Consider the following 22,937-nt stretch of genomic DNA (forward strand, 5'->3'; position numbering starts at 1 on the left):
GGGAAAGAATATACAATTTGTACAGTATACAAACCATTACGTCTATGGAGAGTTCCCACAAAGATTGTAAACCCAGCGCCGCCGCTCCCACCACGCGCATCACGCGCTGTGCGTAGGGCACCAAGTGCTGAGGGGGCACCAAAAATAGCCTAATGAAAAACCAATCATCAAACTTCTTGTTATAACCAGATTCAGCGCGTTCTTCCTCTTCATTCCGCAGCGGCGCCGAGCAGAGACAGCACGTCAGAAACACAGGACAGGGTGTGTGTGTGTGTGCGTGTGTGTGTGTGTGTGTGTGTGTGATGTGTTCATGTGTGTGTTCATCTGAGCCTCATTGGTCTGTCACTGCTCGTCAATGTCAGAATATTTGAGATGACCAATCAAATCAAAGTAGGCGGGCTTTATGTTCACAGACGCTGAGCGCGAATTTTAACAGTGCAACTCGACGCTTCAGTGTACGGTCAAGTGCGAGATAAGATGTAAGTAGCTAAACTTAACTTTATTTGACAGTTTTTTTTAGGTCATAAATGTTAAACGAATGACAAAAAATAATTAGGCAAACTAATATAGTTTTGTCTAATTTCGCCATTTTGAACTGAAAATAGGCCTATGTAACATGTAGCCTAGTGTAATAGTTTAGGCTACTGTCATTGTGAGGAGACAAGAAACATGAACAAAGCCGTTTTCATCATGTTAGGCACAGGATTTATAATGAATGTGTACATATTGAGAATAAAATACAAATTGTAACCTTTAGTAAATTAAAAAAGCCAACTTTAGGAGGGGAAGAGACAGGGCAAGATAAAAACAAAGAGAAAAAGAGTGTGATGCTGATGAGGAGAGAAAAATAATCAGCTGCCCACTGACATGGTTTTAAAGCTGTTGTTATCAATTTTTTTTTTTTTTTTTTTTTTGCCTTCACAACATCTTTAAAATGCACATCTGTAGTTGAGAAAAATCCCAAATTTCCCCCGAACACCCCTAACTAACCTGCCTCAAATTCGGTATCCCAGTGATTATAAAACCATGCCATTGCATGGTAATGAAACTAGTTAATAGTAAGCATTAGACCCTAATCTAAAGTGTTACTTTTTAGCTTTTTAATTTTTTTATAAATCATACCCTCATTGGGGGCTTAGCCCCCCTAAATGAAAATCCTAAATAAAAATGTTTTTTTTAGGGGGGGCGGGGGGGCATCATAAAGGAATTATGCTTAGGGCACCAAAATGGCTAGCAGCGGCACTGTGTAAACCACTGTGTATGTGTGTGTGTGTGTGTGTGTGTGTGTGTGTGTGTGTGTGTGTGTGTGTGTGTGTGTGTGTGTGTGTGTGTGTGTGTGTGTGTGTGTGTGTGTGTGTGTGACAGTGTTTTGGCAGTAACTAAACTGCTGATTTAAATATATGTGCTGATATATGCTGATTTACCTTTATCTCTTTATATGTCTCACAGTTTTGACTTTGTCAAACTTGTATACTTGCGATTTCTCGTAATTGCATTTGCGACAAAAAGTTCAACTCTATATCGCACAATTGTAAATTTATGTCACAATTAACCCAGGCATGTGGCGACATTTCTGCTAAAATATATTGTGTAGCTTCTTTCATGTTTTGTGACACTTGAAATGTCAAGTTAGTGTATTGTACGTATCGCTGCAATTCGGAAATTAAATGTCCAGTGAGTGGCGCTAAAATGTTAATGCTCTAAGCTTTTGAAAATAACGTACCACCTACACTTAACTCTACCGTAACCTATAGTGTTAAAAAATGCAAACGTGAGATAAAAAGTATTTGCTGAAGTAATCAACTAGCTATATTTTGACCATAAATGTAACTTAACTTATGTGATAAGTTACATAAGTGACTTTTGTTTCACGGGACTCGTGCTAGGACTCGTTTCGTAAGTCATGTGCTACAGTATTATTAAGTCATAATATATTAATGTGTGGAAGGAACTGTGCAAAAAATAAGTCGTTATCAATCATAAGTCATTTAATTTGTGCCCAATTTAATAAGCCCAGTCATTTTAATTTGTGTAAAAAAAAAGGAACAAAAGTGTTAATTTCACCTGGAAACTGCAGTGAATATTATGTATAGTTACTTTTTTGGAATTATGCAAAAAATGTAGGTAGAAGAACGTTTTTCTAACGAGCCTATGCTGGTCAGAATGGGACTTTATTTCTTATTTTGAAATATTTCTCACAATTACATTTTTGAATTGTTATTTTGGCTGAGAAAATAGGCTCCCTTAGTGTGTTCTAGTTTATTTGCTTTTCTATAGCAAATTCTGTTCAGATTTAATGTTATTGCTCATTGATTCATTCAAAATCCCCATTTTTTTAACCGACAATACCACACTGATTAAATTATAAGTTATAAAGAGTCGATGTACCGTATTTTCCGCACTATACGGCGCACCGGATTATAAGGCGCACCTTCAATGAATGACCTATTTTAGAACATTTTTCATATATAGGGCGCACCGGATTATAAGGCGCATAAGATACTGCAGTCAAACGTTTGACTGGGTTTGCGTTATGCATCCACTAGATGTCAACAAAACAGTCAGATAAAGTCAAACTTTATTAAGCTTTTTGACAACTCCGTTCACTCCCATGGTAACGTTGTTCAAACGTTAAAGGAAAACTCCGGTCAATTTTAACATTGAGCTCATTTTTTGTAAATTTGGAGTGCTGTCAGAACAGATAACAACGACAAAAACCGGTGTTGCCTACACCGTGTTATCCTCTTTTTAAAATTTGCACCCTGTTGACTTAAACGGGAAAAGTTTTAAACCTGCTTTTAGCCTCTTAACAACCTTAATGTGTCATTACAAGTGCACAGCCATGTGAGTGAACACGGTGAATCGGACTCCAGTAAATGTGAAAGATATGAATAAAAATGATGTTTATTCAGCCAGCTCACACCCGTATTTTCTTCCTGTTTTCGGTCGAAGTCCACAGTAGGCGATTGTCGAGTGCGCGCGCGCGATCATTGGTAACTAAGGGTGTATTCACACCTGCCTTGTTTGGTTCGATTGAATCGAACTCTAGTTCGTTTCCCCCCTTGGTGCGGACCTTTTGGGCAGGTGTGAATACAGCAATCGAACTCGGGTGCGGACCAAACAACCGAACCGAGACCCAGCTGAAGAGGTGGTCTCGGTACGGTTCCAAACGAACTCTGGTACGGTTCGTTTACGGTGTGAACATGAACCGACCCAATTGCAAGAAAGCACCGCGCCTTTGAGTTAAAAGGCTTCCGTAGTCGGAGATTTTGGCATAATGGTTTGTGTTATTGTTGTTCAAGTGCGAAAGAGAATTCCATTCCGGCGCGCTGTCTGGCCACACGATACTGTTGCGCGTCTTTCTGCGCGCCGTGTGTGTGCATCATTGGAATGGAATGAATGAATGAGTGTGTGCATCAGGACATTCACATACAGCGCGTTCTCTTTAGTCTAATCGCGCATAGATGCAAAAAAAAGCTTTTGCAGTTCATAACGATAGTTACAATACAAGGATGACGCTGCATTAAACTGGACAAACTTAAATCGCAAGTGTTAACATTGACAGTATCAGTAGCCTATATACAATAAGAATCTCATTATTTGAATGTGTGAACATAGCCCCTCTCTATGAATCAAAACTTTATACCTTATCCGTCTTCTGCGCAGTTTCTTCATATTGCGTTTGTACAGAATAACACAAAATTAGTAAAATAACAAATATTGCAGTACGAAATATCTCCATGCTGAACCTTTTTTGCACTTCCTGATTTCCCTACTTGAGAATCCTTGTCCAATGAATGGACGACCTTAGCACACGTGTGGTTTTGTTGACAAATTTTGGTTCACTTGCAAAAAGCGCAGTGTGAAAGCGAACCGTACCAAAAAAAAAAAAAAAAATTATTTGGTCCGGACCAAAGCAAGTGAACTATCGGACTTTCCTGGTGTGAATACACCCTAAGTAACAGTGTAGACTCAGACTGTCAGCTGTCAGCCGATGACGGTGCTGTGTGGTGTTCTGAGAATATCAGCTCAAATGGATAGTTCATCCGAATCAGATGTTGAACACACGGAGGAGGTTTGATCGCGCGTGCGCGAACTCGACAATCAACTACTGTGGACTTCGGGCCAAAACAGGAAGTAAATACGGGTATGTGAGCTGGCTGAATAAAGAGATTATTCCTGCCTTCGTGAAAGCTCGGATCACAGGAGACTGATATATCAGCCCAGGCATCCAAGATCCATTGCCAGATAGTGGCGTAAGTCGGCCGGCGCTGTCTCCCCATCCATATATAAGGCGCTCCGCATTATAAGGCGCACTGACGTTTTTTGAGAAAATTAAAGGCTTTTAAGTGCGCCTTATAGTGCGGAAAATACGGTAGTAAGCTAGCTATAGTTAGCTTGTTAGCATCTTGTATTGTAGCTACGTAACTAGTTTTTAGGGTAAAAGGGGGTAGCTTCACTGTTGTTGAACTACTTTGAATTATGAGTAGTGTGTAGCCTGAAAAGTTACAGGTCAGTAGCTTCCCCAACACAGTTGTATATGTGCTCTCACAAAGCTATGTATGTTTGTGTTTGTTTGTGCTCCAGAGTATTTGTGTGTGTGTTTATGTATAGCCTCTGGCTGGTTTAAATTACGCACTTGTTGACAAGTGTGAAAGTTTCAGATGCTTTTGTCATTAAAAATGCTAAAACTTTAGTGGAAAGACATTTAATCTCATACACACACACAGTGCGATGTTCAGACATGGTTCCTCTAGAGGAAAAACAGTAGCTTCCAGCACAGCTTTAAAATCAATCAATGATGGAGACTCCAGCTTTGGTATCTGGAAATTTCTGTGCAGAGAGAAAATCCAGCATACCCATACAGCTCAAACATGCATAAAAACACAGACACATATTCACACACATGTGCTGCTGATGAAAAAGACATTAGCAGGTGCTTCGTGCTAACGCTAATTCGAAGTGGGGCAGCTTACCTGAAAGATTTGCTTGAGAGAGAACAGAGCTCTTCGCAGCTCACGTCCGGTTGAGATGTAGAGCTTTTCTGCAGGAGAAAACAGGGAAAAGAGTTTTGAGTTGATCTTCATGTGGTTCACTTTCTAACTAATTGTTTGCAGGTTAGCCTATTTGGATGGTTTTATTGTATTAATGTGACAGATGCTTCATAACTAAAGCTCCCAGATAAAATACTGTGCTTTTTTCACTGTTCAAACTGCAGTTCTTCAGTCTGCCAGTGTGTGGCAGGTTGAGCAGAGTACTGTCTGTGTGCATTAGTGCAGTAGCTAAAGAAAAACCAGCTCGCAGCCTCTGACTCAGCACCTACATGAAATAATGATCAAGCATCGCTCGCTCTCTCTCTCTCTAGTGTCCTTGATTATCTCTTTATTGATGGTTTTGAGGAGCTGTGTACAGAAACCACAGGCTGAATCTCACAACATGCGGTGTTCTCTCTCAGTTTCTCTTTCTCAATGTGTCCCCATAGAGAACTCTCATTAACATTCCGACCTCAATATTGGCAGCCTGAAGTCCAATTTAATCTTGCCTACTGCTGAGTGTGTGTGTGTGTGTGTGTGTGTGTGTGTGTGTGTGTGTGTGTGTGTGTGTGTGTGTGTGTGTGTGTGTGTGTGTGTGTGTGCGTGTGTGTGTGAGTGTGTGTGTGTGTGTGTGTGTGTGTCAATGCACGGTTTGCATGAACCAGTAAAATGTCCTCACTAGTTGGTTGTCAAAAAGTTTAACTATATAAGTGAAGGCATTTGGTACAATATAGTGAAACAAACTGTGTTTAATTTTATTTATAACATTATTCTAAATAATATATCATTCAATGGTACCATATATTATTATAATACAAATTTATTCATTATTTATAATTTAAGCATAATGTTATTCCTCTTTTTTCCCCCATTTATGTATGACTGAACCATGTCTGCCTAATACAGTTTCTGATAATATCAGAACAGAACTTTGTAGATGCACATACTGTATATGTAATATTATTACATATACAGTATGTGCATCTACAAAGTTCTGTTAAAAAAAAAAACATTTTAGGCATCCTAGATAAACTCAAGATAGTAAACTTTACACTGAGAACTTACAATAAAAGTAACGTTTGAGTTTTTAAACGTGCATATAGACACATTCTTTATTTTTTAACAGTTTTTATATCTTTGATTTTTAATGATGGTCAGGTTATCGGTTTTAACCCATGTTGTGTGGAAGCTCTTAAAAAAGTTACTGGCCAGCTGGCATCTTATCTCAAATTGGGCTCTTAGTAAGTGAATTCTGATCCCGGTGTGTAGAAAATATGTTGCACTAGTTTAATTCTGCAAATCCCCAACCGCTAAGGAAGAAATTAAACTGCTAATAGGTTTAACTGCTTATAATTACAGAAATACAATACTACAGGAGCACCATATCCACCCCTTTTATAAATAATCTCAAGTATTTCAACTGTAGGCTTGCGTTTATGTGCCAATTCAGAGAGGAACTTTTCTTCCGATTCGGCTTTATAATTGGCCGGAACATATTTCCAAGGCTTGTTTTCATATACAGTAAGAACAGGGTTTTGTGTTGAGTTTGACAGGACCACACCACTGTGATTTACAGTACCTCGGGCATATGTTTCTGTTGTGGGGCTCAACAAATCATGTTGAGCAAAGAGAAGAACCGCATGAACCAAAGGCAGCCATCTTACTTTTCAACCAACGTGTCAGAACTTTAATCTGACTTTACTCAAATGTAAATCAAAGCCGCCTCTAGAGAAAAAAAAAGACCTCTGGCACACCTGGATGCCTTAGACCCAGCTTATAAAGAACAAAACAATTATTTAGGATAAACAAGTCTGTTTAAAACAACCTGTCAAAAACATTCCAGAAAAACTAGTCAAAATAAACTTTAAAAGATTATCATTGAATGAAAACCAATGTAAACATATTCTTTTAAAGGGACCATGCTCTATTTTTTCTGTGAAATACACTTCAACAATTCTTGCACTAAAACAGACATAATGTAATTGTACAAGATCATTTTGACTTTTCGCTGACCCTTCAGCTACATTTTTACTGTTTAAAACAAAAAACAGATGACAACCATAATTTATTTTTCAACGAAATATAGTAGTGACTACACAGTAAATGAGTACACAGTGAAAAGAGCCACAGTGGCTTCTACAATTGCAGCAACTTCCATTTGTATTACAGGTATTTTGCGCTAAATTCCTAGACTTCGGTGTGACATATGTGACATCGGTGGGTAAGTTAGAATGTTTTGAAGCATCGAAAATACATTTTGGTCCAAAAATAACAAAAACTATGACTTTATTAAACATTGTATTGTCTTCCGGTTCTGTAACCAGTAACCAGAGAACACGTCAGCAGCGTCTTACGTCACCAGCATCACTGCGGACTCGTGAACGCAGAACCGGAAGAGAATACAATGTTTAATAAAGTCATAGTTTTTGTTATTTTTGGACCAAAATGTATTTTCGATGCTTCAAAACATTATAACTAACCCACTGATGTCACATGGACTACTTTGATGATGTCTGTATTTCCTTTCTGGACAAGGACAGTATACCGTACATACATTTTCAATGGAGGGACAGAAAACTCTCGGACTAAATCTAAAACATCTTAAACTGTGTTCCGAAGATGAATGGAGGTCTTACGGGCTTGGAACGACATGAGGGTGAGTCATTAATGACATAATTTTCTTTTTTGGCTGAACTAACCCTTTAAGAACGATTATCAAAACCTAGATGGGAGTAGATTGAGTCCATCAACACCCCTATATACCTCTTCATAGGTTATTATACATTTCATTCGTTAACATTAGGCAGTTTTATTTATATGCTGTGGAATGTTTGATGACAACAAGTTAGCTTACATGTGCTTAAGCAGTGCTTCTATCGATTGTCTCTCCTCCTTTGCTTGTTTTTAGATCCAGAGATTATGTACTATCTCAGAAGATGTGTAAAAGTGCCCCCTACCGTACAACCAACAGTGAACACGTGGATTGCCGGACAAACTTGTCAACGACAGGGAAGGGGTTATTCGCAACTTCAGATGGAAACACAGACTTTCAGGGAACCAAAAATGTTTGAACGGCGTACTTGTAGTTTCTACACATTAGGTTGGACGGGAGGAAGTATAAAAAAAGAAAGAAAATAAGATGTATTACATACATACAGTAACTCTTCGTTGACAAGTGGACGTTCAAGCTGTAAGCCTTGACAAATATTTTTTTTTAACAGCATCTGGAGGTAATATGCTCTTTTCCTCACATTTAACAACATGCCTTGTAAAATTACTCTCAGAATCAACACAAATAACAATAAAAGCACATTCTGTTCAAACAAATTTGGACTCCAAAGCTCCTCTATCTCCTGCTGCCAAGAGCCTTAAAACCATCAGCTAAAGCCTCCGTTCATCCTTCCCTCAGTCTCTTCCTCTCCAGCATTCCTCTGATCCTGCTGGAATATAGGAGACCAGACAGAAAGGACAGCAACCTTTACTCAGGGACTTCCATATTTGGCCCTCACTTTCTCTCTTTTTTCATGAATCATTTCCCCATTCATTCAGAGTGTTCTGTACTGAGAAGTCAGCCTTTTTCTTTCCTTAACTCTTCCTCTGATTCACCAAACTGGATTTCAACAACACTAGTATTCCCAAGTCTACTGAAAATAGATAGCTTATTCTGCTACATCAGTTTAAAATCTGCTACCCATCAATGTTTTCTACATAATGTATTATTTTGCAACAGGGAAAACCTCCACCCACTCTGATGGAATAATTTGTTAAGACTGATTCATACTGTTAACTTGTGAGTCAGTCTTTTTGAACGATTCATTAAAAGAACTGTCTCAAAACAGTGATTTGTTTATGAATTGCTAAAAGAGTCATGGTTTGGCTGATATTCGTATGACCAGGTTATACCCTGCTGTTGGATGCCGTAACTATTCCACCCCAAAAAATAACAAAACCAAAGTTAAATAAGAGTCATTCGCTTAGGAATCAGGCTAAATTGTCATGCTGCATGTTTTTGATTCACTAAACGAGAACCAGCTCGTAAGATTCATCTGTATATGAATCAGGCTAGATTGGTCACGCTGTATGTTTTTAATTCGCTAAAAAGAAATGGCTCATTAGAATCATTCATTCAGGAATCAGACTATACTGGCAGAACTACAATATATGATTTTTGATTCACTATAAAAGAACCATCTCATAAGACTACATAATTTATGAATCTGGCTATACGGGACATGCTGTATTTTTTTTATTTTTTTTATTCACCAAAGAGAACCGGCTTATAAGAGTCATTATGTTTAGGAATCAGGCTAGAATGGGCACGCTGTATGTTTTTGATTCACTAAAAAGAACCAACTGATTAGAGTAATTCATTTGGGAATCAGACTAAACTGTTTGTACATTCCTACCCTTGTTTTATTATCTCACCATGCTACTGACATAATCATTGTCTCTCACATTACTCATAATTCCTCCCCTACACCACATAACACTCATCCCAGACCCCCGTCCTCCAGCTTTGATCCAGTAAACTGGCAGGCTGGCAGAGGAGCTCTGTGATCACTGGAGGATGAAGGGGTTATGAAGAGGAGGGTGAGCGTGGGATCATTTCTGACAGACCCTCTTACTGCCACACGGCACAACGGAGTCAGAGAGCATGAGCTTCAGCGATCCGCAATCAGACATGCGCTGATTCAGCTAATCTCCAGTTCCTCTATGTGGTTTCTGGATGAGTCTCATAAATGTGGTGATGATCATAAAGATCACACAGTGACAAACATAGTCATAAAACCACCATCAAGACACGGATCTTGCTGTATCATGCAATGAATCCTTCTTTTGGAATAGGTGTGTGTGTTAGGGAGACTGGCACAGCAATCTTGTTACTGTGCTTTCATGATCTCTGTATATGAAGGTAGACCATAGACAGTAAAAAAAGATGGACGACACCTACACTCTCCATTGTTGAAAAGTGAAGCCGCAAATGTCCCAATATGGCGCTGACAGAGTCTTAGAGAAGGTATCACACTCCCGCAGAATCAGTTAGTACGGTTTACTGCATAACAGCTCATTATATCTGTGTGAAATAAACAGTTATGGAATTGGAAAAGTAGAAATTTGAAAAGTTGAAGTTCCAATCTACTCCTGAAGATCCCAAAAAAAGTCTGTCGGTGCCTCAGTGACTACTTCGCTCAGAGAAGCTTTAGATTACATGGAGATGGCGGGGTTTATGACCTATACTGCATCCAGCCATCTATGGGCGATCGAAGTTTGGCTTTACTTTTTGGGACTTGTGCGGCACACTTGGTTTAGACAGTCTACTGTAATTCACCCCTACAAAGACTTTTTCCAATAAACCTGTCACAGAGTTATTCCTGCCTGTCATAAGCCCATGCATATACAGACACACACACACACACACAGGGAGAGTGAGGCCCTCCTTTAATGAGAAATATTTCAGCTCTGATTAGTTCCATACCAGCTGGCAGGGATAAGTGCCCGCAGTACTGTCCTCTGTCTCATCACGTTCAGGACGAAAAATAATAATAATGGATAGAGAGAGAGAGAGACAAAGGAGCCAGTCAGAGAGTGTGAGAGAGTAGGAGACGGGAATAGATGTAAATGTTTATAGTGTATACCGTGCTCTTAAAAAGTATTCGGGCACATTAAAATATTGTAAAATATCAAATAAAATATTGTAAAATATTAAATAAAATATTGTAAAATATTAAATAAAATATTGTAAAATATTAAATAAAATATCCTAAAATATTAAATAAAATATCCTAAAATATTGTAAAATATAAACCAAAATAAAATAGTAAAATAAAATAAAATAAAATAAGGAATGGGTCTAAATTATTATAATTATGCCACATATACTGTAGATGTAAGTAAATGTGGAAGACATGAAGTCATGTAGTTTTTTCTCTCTCTCAGGTATCTGTCTGGACACTAAAGGCCTGTTCACACCAAGAGTGAATATTCGTGACAAATATTTACTGCAAACTCGAAATATTTACACCAAAAAATGCATCCAGTGACAGAACAACTTTTGTCCTGCTTTTTTTTTTTCTTAGTCTAGCCAGAAAAAAACTCATTAAACAATAAGATACCTTTTTTTTTTTCGTGTCCGGAGCCACTTCTTTATACTCCAGAGAAATAGACCTTTGCCAGGGTAGGGTATGCCCTTTTCGCTATCAACTTTCCACTTTAGACTCTTTGATAGTGCCATTTTCTCTAACCAGCTAGCTTAAATGTTAACATCACTCAGCACAGGACGTAATAGCGTACCTCCAGCACGCAAACAATAAAAGAAATGCAGTTTAGTACTTGAGGATGCCAAGGAATAATTCTAAGTGTAAAAGTAGGCTACGTCAAATAATTATTACAATAAGTTAGGCTCCATTGTGTAACAAGCAAATTAAAATGATACACATTTATTATTCACAATATGGAAAGAGGAAATAAAACTTAGTTCGTTAAGAGCATGAATCATCAAACATGCCATAAATGGGCTTATTCAAGTCCTCTTTTATTTTTTGAGTTATTTTTACCCATTCCACATCTCCCACATACTGTATGTGTGTTTTAGCAAGGCGGGATGTGTTGCAAGATGCCGCAATATACCGGGAGACATGTGGGTCAGACATGATTTTGACCACTTTGTTAAGTTTTGTTTTGTAGAAAGCCTTTCTTTAAAGTGAATTTCATTTTGTATAGATTGTATCTTAATTTTAATAAATGTTTCATCAACCAATTGCCTGAATTTAATAAATAAGAAGCAAATATAACAGACAATCAGGACATGGAGGCGCTGGCGCGATCTCTTGCATTGCACGTGAACAGGAGCTCGTCTCATAAATGAACCGAAACTCAGCGTATATGCTGCCTCACATACATGAGAAATATATATAGAAAGCTTGAAATGTCTTCTTTTAAACAAAACAATTCAAAACGAAAAGAAACCGACTACTCTCTGCTTTATGTAGCTAATCCGTATGAAATGTGCATTTCTCTCTATAGGCGCGTTCACTATGCGGTCACTATTGCAGCCTACACTGACACAGAAAACACTAGTTTATTAATAAACAATTAAAATCTCTCCTTGCTATATTTGAAACATTCATACTCATTACTTTTGCCGGTTCTTTGTGACAGCTTTATGCGATATTCGTAGCGACACCCTCTGGTTACATTAACGCGTCACCACCGCATTAGCACCGAAAACATGGGGATTTACTTAGACAATAATCGCAAAACCTATTCGATATTCTATAATTAAAACAACTAATCGAATATTCGAAAATTATGACTCATCCCTGGTCACTACTGCTTTATTAATTTATCAAGTGTAAAACCTGGACACCGACACACAAATGTGGCTTTTTGTTAATGACTGTCCTAAAGGATTTAACAGAGTAACAGCTCACTGCCAGTTACAAAAGACACTCAGTCTGTCACAGGCAATTCTAGTTGCATTTTTCATCAATTCATTTCTCAAATTATGCTTTGACTATGTTCTGGCCTGCCATCTAGAGGCGAAAAAATGTTTTTACTTGCCGACCCCTGCTGTAAGGGATACACTTACAGTCTTTACAATGGCATGCACTCTAAAAAAGGTCCTATAGATCACATGCACAACAATCAAAACTTTATGGAGTTTTGTCGACTGAAAGTGTTTTGGAAAAATCTTTCATCAGTTGAATAATTGGCATGTTGTTAAACAACAGTACAATCATTTAAACACATTGTACTTCTATCCATAACAGCCCCGTTTTCATTTCTGTCAAAAATTAAATATAGTGCTATCCTGACTAATGCACAAATTTGTCAAATGAGAATAAACACTAAAAGGAAGAATAATTGTGGAACATAAAAGAAGACATTCCAAATATTATTATTTTTATTCAATGAAAGTCAATGGGGATCATTGTTGCTTTTTGGACCCCATTGATATTCACTGTATAGGCAAAAACTGTGACAATATGTACATTTTACACAGAAGAAAGAATGTAAAACAGGTTTGGAACTACATGAGGTTGAGCAAAAGATGGCAATTTTCATTTCGGGGTAAACTATCCCTTTAAGAGTGAAAGCGTGCGAGGGTTATGTGTCACCTGAGGCATCGCAGTTTAAATATTACCATACCAATGGCACCTGCTGCCCTTCAGTGGCCCTTATAAAAGCTAAACTGGGAGAATACAAGGATGAAAACATGAATCAGCATTTACATTTTTACCCCCTTTTTACGTTCTTTCTGAGGTATAAGGTCATGTCTCTAAAACGGCGTGTGAATGTCTCCGTCTGATGATAATAATAACAATTATCCAGCAATAAAAGTGGGAGCAGTAATTTTGATGCCTCTCAGTTGCCGTAAGTGCTGCGGGGAAGTGAGATCTGAATGGGAAAACCTGAAACACACACAATCACACACATACACGAGTGATGTCTTCATTTATTGATAAATTCTCACTTCCATTGTCAGAACTTGTTCAAACTTGGTAACAGGTTGTAAAAGAATCATTATTTTGAGCCAGATCATTTCAATGAATCTACTGATCTTGTTCTCACAACCAGTTTGACTGATTAAATCAATATTCAACAAATGATTTGTATGTTTATTCATGACTGATTTGGTTCTTATGGACTCAGTGAACAGTTACAGTGGTTAACAATTCAGTGGAAAGGACGGTCATCAGTGAATAATGTCATAAATTTATGTTTGTGTTTGTTCGTTATTGTATGACTTTAGAAGACTTGGGATAAAGCGTTTGAGTCATATGGACCAATTTATTGATACTTTAATTGTGCTTTTGCATCCTTTTTGAAGCTTGACAGCAAAGGATTCTGGGGTGAATAATTACTTTAAATTTCCCAATTTTTCGGATATTACCTTTCATGTAGTGTGTAATATAGCTGTTTATGATTGTAAAGGTCTGCAAAGCTTCAAAGATCGAAGTGCACATGCACAATAAATGGAGTTATTGTCTCCCAAAAGAAAGAACCGATTCTGAACTGCCATGCAGCGAGTAATCAGTAATTCAAGTCTTACTTCCTACTTGAACCTACAAAGGTTTGTAACAAATTTGCATAATGCCAACCTATGGTTTTCATTGGCTGCCCATGAACAATGTCTACTTTGCCCCGCCCTCAAACACTGCAGTTGTAGCTGAGGCCTGGAAGAGTTTGATTTGTGTTGTCGACATGCCCGAAAAGACGCTGTTTTCTGAGCTATGAAAACAAATCCACTTTGCATGCACTTCCAATGGATAAGGACTCGGCGACAGAGTTTTCTCTGGTGATGTATGCTGGATAATTGAATCATGTTGTCTTCCTTAAATTCGACCTCAAGCTTGCATTCAGATCTGCTTCAACCCAATCAAAAAAGAAAAACGATACATAGAACCAAGTCCCTGCATGCCATTCAATTTCTTTCATAATCCGTTTCTTTATTACATCACAAGACAGAAGACCTGTCGTAAGACAAAATGGACACAAGTCTCTTCAGACCACCTGCACTTGTTTTCTCCCCCTCCACCTCCTCCGCTCTGTTCTTCATTTATGGAGAGAAAACAGGAGTAATTACAGTGAAAACTTCCCCAACATGAGCGTGGGCTCGTAACATGCCGCTTTATGGCCTGACAGGCCTCTCTGCTTTCATCCTCTCAGTCGGTCCAAACATGGAGTGGGTGATAGGTTGGAGAACGCAGATAAATACAGACAGGTGGGAAACATTAGGCAAAAATGCAGGTAATGATGAGATCATTAAAAAGCAGTGAAAACCAAAACTGGAGAGGATTTACTGGGTGGGGCAGCAAGGGAATTAAACGGCTATGCGTGTGAATGTGTGTGCGAATGGATTTTAAAGGGATCATTTGTGTGTGCTGTGCATCCGATGTTAGCTTGCCAGCTCTTCGACGCAGCGTGCATGGAAGCCCTGCAACTTTTTAATTAATTTGTTCCTGCCACTTGAAGTTTGTTCAGATGAATGGTGCGCTTTGATGAGAGCCAGATGGAAGTCTGGTTCTTGGCGTTTGATTAGTTTTAGCCTAGCTTGGGCCACACATGCAGAGAACAGCACAATCGGCCATGGCTTCCACAAGCTTTGTGCCATCACCTACCCCAAAGGTCATGCTCTTCCTCCCAGAAAACAAGAGAAAATAGGTAACAATGGAGACAAAGGTCCTTCAGTCTATCATTTTTCAACAACAGAGGCTGTCAAGAAAGGCTCTCTTTTTTATGGGAAAATTTTGACTGGGAACAGAAGGCTTTGTGAAGGATTCACGATAAAAACGCCACCACCCCTGAATTTAAATAAAGCGTGAATTTGAAAACAACTCATAAAACATTTAAAATGGGGTGGATAAAAAGACTTGAAACCACATTAAGAAAAATGCAAGCAATTAGGAGTCATGTGCTGGCATACTGGGTGGAATCTGAGGATTTGAAAAAAAAAATGTTCACTGTTTTTTTTTTCTTTCTTTTTTTTTTGCATTCAGCATGAGTGTCTTTTTCAGTTTTCAAGCCACTTCATCACACAGTTTGACAAATTTAAAATGTTTAACTTCTATTTGTATAATATCTAATAATCTAGTATATACAATTACTTATTATAAACGCATATTTAATTCAGATATTAGGCAATAATTTCTGAGGTAATTCACTCAATGTCATTATCACACACAGTCAGTAATGACAAAGTCTCGTGTAGCCAGACCTTCAGACTGACTGCATCGCAGCTTTCATTGGCCAAGGACCTCCCAGAGCCCAGCTGACTGACATATAAAACAACCAATCACAGTTTGTTTTGTCCAGCGTCGTGTTTAGGGGCGTGAAATGTACTGTCGATGTCCTTACAATAATAGACCGGCCACGTGTAAAACTCTTGGACATATTTTAAAGAGTTTTTGCCTCAAACTTTACATACTTCACATACTTTTGAAAATCCAGCGTTTAGTTGATCCTGATAAGCTTTGTAAACACAACGGCTTTCTTTTCGATGAGGGGGTTTGCCATCACAACGGCTTTGTTTCCAGATCAGACCATGACAGAACGCGAAACATATATCTCCTGGAAATCCTGTAGAATTCAACCAATCAGATGACGACTTCTAAATTGCTGAAGGGTTTCCAATTTTCTGTGCTATATGCATCAGACTGAGACAATGACATCTGAGGCTGAGACTAGAAATGACTCAAATTTAAGCTTTAAAGGGGTCATATAATGGTACATGCACTTTTACAAGTTGATTGTACTGAAATGTGTGTTGGCAGTGCCTGTACACAACCATCATATAATGATAAAAATCCATCCAGTGGTTTTGTTTTAATCTCCTTATATGTTTTCCCCTGCCTCAAATCGAGCCGTTCGAGCCTGTGACGTCACAAGCTCGCACGCCCCTCCCACGATTGTTGATTGACAGGAGCTTTTCAACACAGACCCGGCCTCGCTCATGAGGGAGCTGTCAATCATAGTCTGCGCGGCGCGGACCGGCGCGGTCATTGTTGATATGCTGGAGCACTGTCTATGAGCAGAATGGCGTCTAAGCGATTGTGGTGTTCTGTTCTTGGGTGTAATAACGAACACAGCAGTCATTTTAATGTTCCTAAATCTGAACCGCTGAAGACGCAGTGGCTGTGTTTGTTTTCGAAGGGAATATTCCCCACGAGCAACGTCAATGCTCTCATGTTTGCGCAAATCATTTCCCACACCAGACTGCTTTATAAACGAGGATCAGTAAAGCTGTTCCTGCTGAATCTCCAGAAGAACGGAAGTGAGTGTAACGTTTTATTAAACTTTATATTAATATATTAATCTTTGCAAATCGCTAGCTGCACGCTTCACAATGAATGCGTCTAAGGTTTACACTCAGGGTAGCTGCTACATTACGGCATGTTTTCTATGCATGACGTTCTCAATATAATTCATAATCCCACGTTTATACTGAACAACGCGTTATGGTTATATTGTGTTATTGTGTTATAAACGGTGTATGCACAGAACAGAGAGGCGGGGTGAGCAAAGCTCATTATCATTTAAAGTCATACACTGAAACGGCGTGCTGAAAACAGAGCTGTTTTTGACCAGGTAAAATAAGTGTTTTCTTACAATACTAATGAGAATTTTTAATTAAAGTATATTACAAACTTTTAATTTAGACCCTAAAGAATCATATTAGCTTGTACAAAAATGGCATTATATGACCCCTTTAAGAAGCTTCCGATTGCAAAATTTGCTTCACTCCAAGACAGACATCAAAGTCCGGCTCGATTGGTCCAAATGCGGCATCCAATCAGCGGTAGAAGGTTACTCTGCGTATTACTTGCCTTTCCTTTCACGCAACACAACAAGATTAAATGCAATATATTTTCTCATGTATTATCTCGTTATTATCTGACTCCATAAATGAAAAGGTTTTAATGATATCCGTGCATCATTAAACGTTAGCGAAGGTTTGTTTATTCTTTAAACTCTGATTATATTTTATCCGCTCAGATCAGGAAACTATATCACTTCGAGTTCCTCACCAGGTCTCCGGCACAATCTCGTCAGTTTCCGATTATCAAAACAGAGGTAATTGGCTGAATGTCTGGGATTTGCCGTAATTCACACGTACATAATCGAAGACATACACAGCCCCCTTGAATGCCACCTCAGGAACTTAATTCAATAACTTACTTTAGTAGCGTGCACTTATCTAAAGTAACATTAAATTAGAACAGAGGTATTTAGACGTACCCAAATCTAGATCAAACAGCATTAGCTGATTCTAGACGGAAACTACCCGTCTCCTCATTCAAGTACACTTGAATCTGATATCAGATATTAGTCGTCACTAAACTCTGACGCAAACTTGTGGAAATATACGAATCCGATAATCTACTCGGGGGAAAACAATTCTCAGAGTCGGTTAGAATAAAATCAAACGTTTACAATTTATTGATCAGGTAATGATGTAATCATTTCAAATCCAATTCAGAGGATAAAATCATCAGTTAAGCATATCAATTCAGAAATCACAGAATTTGTAGAAATTATTACCTGTCAACAAAATTACACACAGCGGTTGTGTGGGCAGTCAACCTACAGACTCCCCGAACATTTCTGCTGCTTTTCCTTATAAACCCAGATAATTCAATTGTTACCAAATGGTGATGTCTGTCATTATAATTAGATTTTGGTTGTTTATTCAGGGGCTCACACTGTGAGGTCTGCCTGATTTTACATACAGGAGGTAGTCTGAATGAGGCTATTATGGGACACATCACTTTTCTCACATTTCATAACTTCTTTTAGCTTTTCATCATAGTTGGGAGAATGAGACCATGTCACCAGGCGCATTGTGATACATCAAAAGACACCAAACATGAGTAGTTACATTTTTGTACACACATAACATTGCATAAGGTTTCAGTGTATTTCAGGTGAGGAGGAGGGGGATGTGGGGAAGATTGTGTGGGTGAAGTGTGAACTGCACTGTGTGCTGCGTCTCCAAAGTTCCTGTTACATATGCAAGAGGGAGTTACATATTCAAGGGATAGTTCAAGTGTTAATTCCCAGGAGGGCCTTTTGTCACATTGAGGGGTCGATCAGACATACCGGCACCAGCCTTACAGTGAGATGCTGATTCAGTAATTTATGCAATTATACACAATTACATAATATTACATACTAACAATTACATAATATTACATACTAACAATTACATTCTATAAAATTAATTTGACATATTTTAAGATATGTCAGTGCAAGTTGCTTTCAGTTAAGACAGCTCAAACATGCATTTTAGTCTAGCCTTGTCTGTGAAACCGGGCAATAGTATTTTAAATACGGCCTTCAACATCCCCAAAGTGTCTCATTCCAATAAACAGAGCTCACTTCTTGTGAATTTGGTATAGAATCCAATTTTCGCTTTGGAATCTGAAAGGCCTGTTTTATGACCAACAGACACTGGAAGGATTCAGCTGTAGGATGCGGTTATGCACCATGCTGATACATGCTGACTCAACTGCACTTGTGTACAAATGCTTTCTCTTCTATGCCAGTGAGGACTGTGGAACACGAAACCCCTGCTGAATAAGCCTGAGCTGATCACCTTTCACTGTTCTGATATCTTACCTTGGGATCGTGCTCGTTTGCAAGGTTCCCATCAGACTGTTTAAATCCCTCGACTACAACTTACCATTGTCTCTCAAGAAATCTGAGACACCCATTATTTGTGAGTTAATAGATTGCACATATTGTGAAAGTTCTACCTCTATGGTTTTCTACCGAATCATTTGGAAGATGCCTTAAAAAGGGGAAGGAGAAAGTACAGTATACTGTAGGTAATTGCTACTAGGTCAAATACTGTACGAAGCTGCTTGTGATAAAAGGGACACATCCACCGGATTCCACCAATTAAAACATGTGTTGAGGTACGGTCTGACATCCTGGAGACTGGAGCTCCTGAGCTTCAAAAAGGACAAAAAAGCACCATAAACATATCCTTAAATGTAGTAATGCACTATATTCCAAGTCCTCTAAAGCCAAACAATAGCTCTGTGTGAGAAAAATGTGGTCATAACGTGAGAAAATTAACAGTTATTTTAAAGTGAAATAATAGTTCACAATATTACTGTTTTCACTGCATTTTTTGAGCAAGGAAAATGCAGCCTTTTAAAGGCAAGAGAGATCTTACCAGCCACAAAGTTTTGAGCAGTAATGTATGTGACCAGACATATTGATGCAATTTATTTCACATTTCGCCAAAACTCAAGGCCTTCAATCTCTGGGCCCTCAAAAAAACTGCCCTAATGTGTGACACGTTGACCCACAGATGCAACGAGTGGCAAAGGGTATATTTCCTTCCCTGTAAACATGTACCAGGATATGGAAGCACATGCACAGGATAGACTTTATTTTGAGTGTATGTTTAAGAGTGTCATTCAAGAACAACAGATCCAGAGGATTCTGCATCAAACGTCTGGACCGCGGCCAGTCAGTAAGAACCTTTGGCAGCTCCTCAGTCGTCCTCAAAAGCTGTAGTGCTCTTGTTGCAGTAACAGATGCTGAAAGTACTTAATTGCATTTCAAAGCCCTGCGGTGCATGGCCTACTCCTGCATGCACTTATTTTCATAGCTGGAGCCTCGTAAAGCGCCGCTGTCCCCAAAAAAGCAGGTGCTCGCAGCCACGAAATGAAGATTAATCATAGAGAGGCCCTGAGTTTGGATCGACGAGCTGTTACAGTAACATCAACCTGTTTTTGTCTCTCTGTCTCTCTTTTGATCAAGCGTGTTTAAAAAAAGTGTTTCAAAACTTTGCGAGACAGATTTCGGTCACTGAATGTGAACTGCAGCATGGTGGTTTCTCAGAGTTTAAAGGAACGAATTATAAGCTAGCACAACACCAGGAAATTGGCCAAAATGGAGATACACACATGCCATGATTTGTATCGGAAAACAGATGGGGATTTTATGCACGCACACACACACACAAATACACACGAGCCGAGAGAGTAGTGTATTTAAGACACCTGGTGATACTGGAGAATCATCCAAAAGTTTACTCCAGTTTTCCAGTACGTAATTGTCAAAACGCTGCAGATCTGAACCAAAATATAGGTCTACAATTTCTGGGTGACTTATCTGGAACTTTCGCTAATGCACCGATTACTTATTTTTCCTAGAAGATGTCATAATGGAACATAAGTTCATCCAAGAGGAAAATACTTTTGATAAGCTTCAAAGATCCTTTGAACAGATCCACTGACACTGCCATTTCAACCAGTGTTGCTCTAAAATGGTTGTAACACATCTATACATACAAGGCTGTGCAGTGACAATTTTGCTCACATTTGCTATTAAAAATCATTATGGCAAAAAAAAAATTTTTCAGGTCCTTAGCACCAGTGCTAACACCCCATAAAATTAGCGTACAGCCCAATCACATGTAATAATTATTGATCTATATTACACAACTGCACATGTTAATGAGCAACACCTGCGCCAAACACTGGTCTCGAGTTTGAGCTCTGGAAGGATAAAAGAAGGAGTGACGACAGAGAACCAGGCCTGGGACATTTAAGTTGTTATTTTGTAATGTTTCTATGCTGCAATCGGCCGTGAGGTTTGTTTATTTAATGATAAAAAGTTACGTTGAACGATTCCCGTCGCCTTGAATTTTGTTACAATATTAATGTCTTTAAAAAAAAACATTTACTGACCCAAACTTTTTGAACGTTTTTTTTCGGGTTTTTTTTTAAGCTGTGATGCATTGTACAGTCAGCTGGTCATTAATCGCAAAATAAACTCCTTTAGGTTGCATTTGGGTTCTGATAACATACTAAATTGACCAGCTAACCATACAATACTCTTTCAATAGATCAAGCTATTTGAGGAAATACAGTTTATCCATCCTGACCTCCTACTGTATAAGAGACCCACATTGTGTCCGCATACACATCTAACCTCTCAACCTGAGATAATGCATTCCAACTGCAGGATTCACTGATTCATCCAGCATCTCCTGTTCACAGATACAGATCTGCACTACCCAAGCCAGGAAAAGTCCAATTCATTTATTATTCTGTATGGTTTCACAAGTCAACCACTGATCAAAAACATCTTTTGCATTGTTTTTTTCTTTCTGCAAAGTAAAAAGACCCCACTCCTCCTCAACCCAACCCATCATCAAAAGCAGTCCTACCATAAATCACATTACTGAGTCTCTGTTTTACACAGAACAATACAGGACAGTAACTCTGTAATCTGGGCAGGGGTTTTGAGCAAGAATGCAGATCCTTTAAGATGGGACTCTAGGATCAAACACGGTCATAAACGGGGTACATCTGCAACTCAGGCCATGGGAGGGTCCGCATTTCCATTGGGAATCAGCAGAGGAATAAACAAAGACACATGTGGAAGACCGCGAACGGACGTACGCAGCTGAGCACGTGCAGTAACCACAAAAACTCCCAGAGTTCCCTGCTCTCATTCAGTCGGTGAGAGAACTTCCACCTGTCAGAAAGAAAACGTCTCCAACTTTCCAGAAATCGAATAGTGTGAAGGAGAAGAGAGATCTATGGACAAAAGAAAGCATCAGGGTGACGACGGTCTAAAAAATATAGAGTTCCTATATATAATACAGAGTTGTTCTTCAGAACAAACACTCAACGCCACTAAACACCTTCTCTAAATACATTAAACGCAACTAAAAGTGGATAATTATGGGGTAGAAAAACGATTTAACGATTCTGAATCGATTCTTCAATACATTTTGTTGGTCATGGAACAACATTCCTGTCCAAAAATGTTGTCCTAACCATATTCCTACCTCTAAACCTAACCCTACCCATAATTTATCCCTAAAATCAGAGGGAAATGACAGGCGAATAACACTGATGTAGAAGCACCTAACACTGGCTGTGCGCCTAAACTTGACAAACTGTAAACTCAAAATCCCTCAAATCTGATCTGTTCCTTGATAAACAAAGATGTTGATCCAGGAACTTGTTGCACTTGGTTAAATGCACACATCATATCGAAATGCTTTTATGATGCAATATTAAAATGTAAACAGTCAGCTGTCTTATGGACACGACAAAACATGTTTAAATAGATATGTTTAAATATATCTCTGAATTGGTGTGAATAAAGCCTAATAGACCTGCTGCTGTTTATAACGTCAACAGAAATAATAAAACAACAATAATTATGAGGGGGGGGGGGGGGGAGAATCAGAATCAGATGGGATTGTAAGGTGCCTAAAGATTCCCGCCCCTAATTATTAATATAGGTAATCACAGCAAAATAATTCAGAGCATTATTTATTTATTTATTTTGCTCATTTTCAACATCCTCGGAACTGCTGGAACTCCGACGCCTGCCAAAAATAAGGCCCACAGAAGAGAGCTTTTTTCTGAG

General features: G+C 38.7%; 1 protein-coding gene across 5 annotated transcripts in view; it reads right to left on the reverse strand.

Annotated features, from left to right (window-relative positions):
• fhod3b (formin homology 2 domain containing 3b) overlaps nucleotides 1–22,937 on the reverse strand; it is a 245,730-nt gene that overhangs the window by 111,205 nt on the left and 111,588 nt on the right. For all 5 annotated transcript variants that reach the window (XM_056234474.1, XM_056234477.1, XM_056234475.1 and 2 more), the window contains one exon: nucleotides 4,977–5,044. In XM_056234474.1, the coding sequence (XP_056090449.1) occupies nucleotides 4,977–5,044 (68 nt within the window). The remainder of the gene's footprint in view (nucleotides 1–4,976; nucleotides 5,045–22,937) is intronic.

This window comes from Rhinichthys klamathensis, unplaced genomic scaffold, assembly GCF_029890125.1.
Source record: "Rhinichthys klamathensis goyatoka isolate OS25496 unplaced genomic scaffold, OSU_Roscu_1.1 h1tg000395l_1, whole genome shotgun sequence".
NCBI classification, from domain to species: Eukaryota; Metazoa; Chordata; class Actinopteri; order Cypriniformes; family Leuciscidae; genus Rhinichthys; species Rhinichthys klamathensis.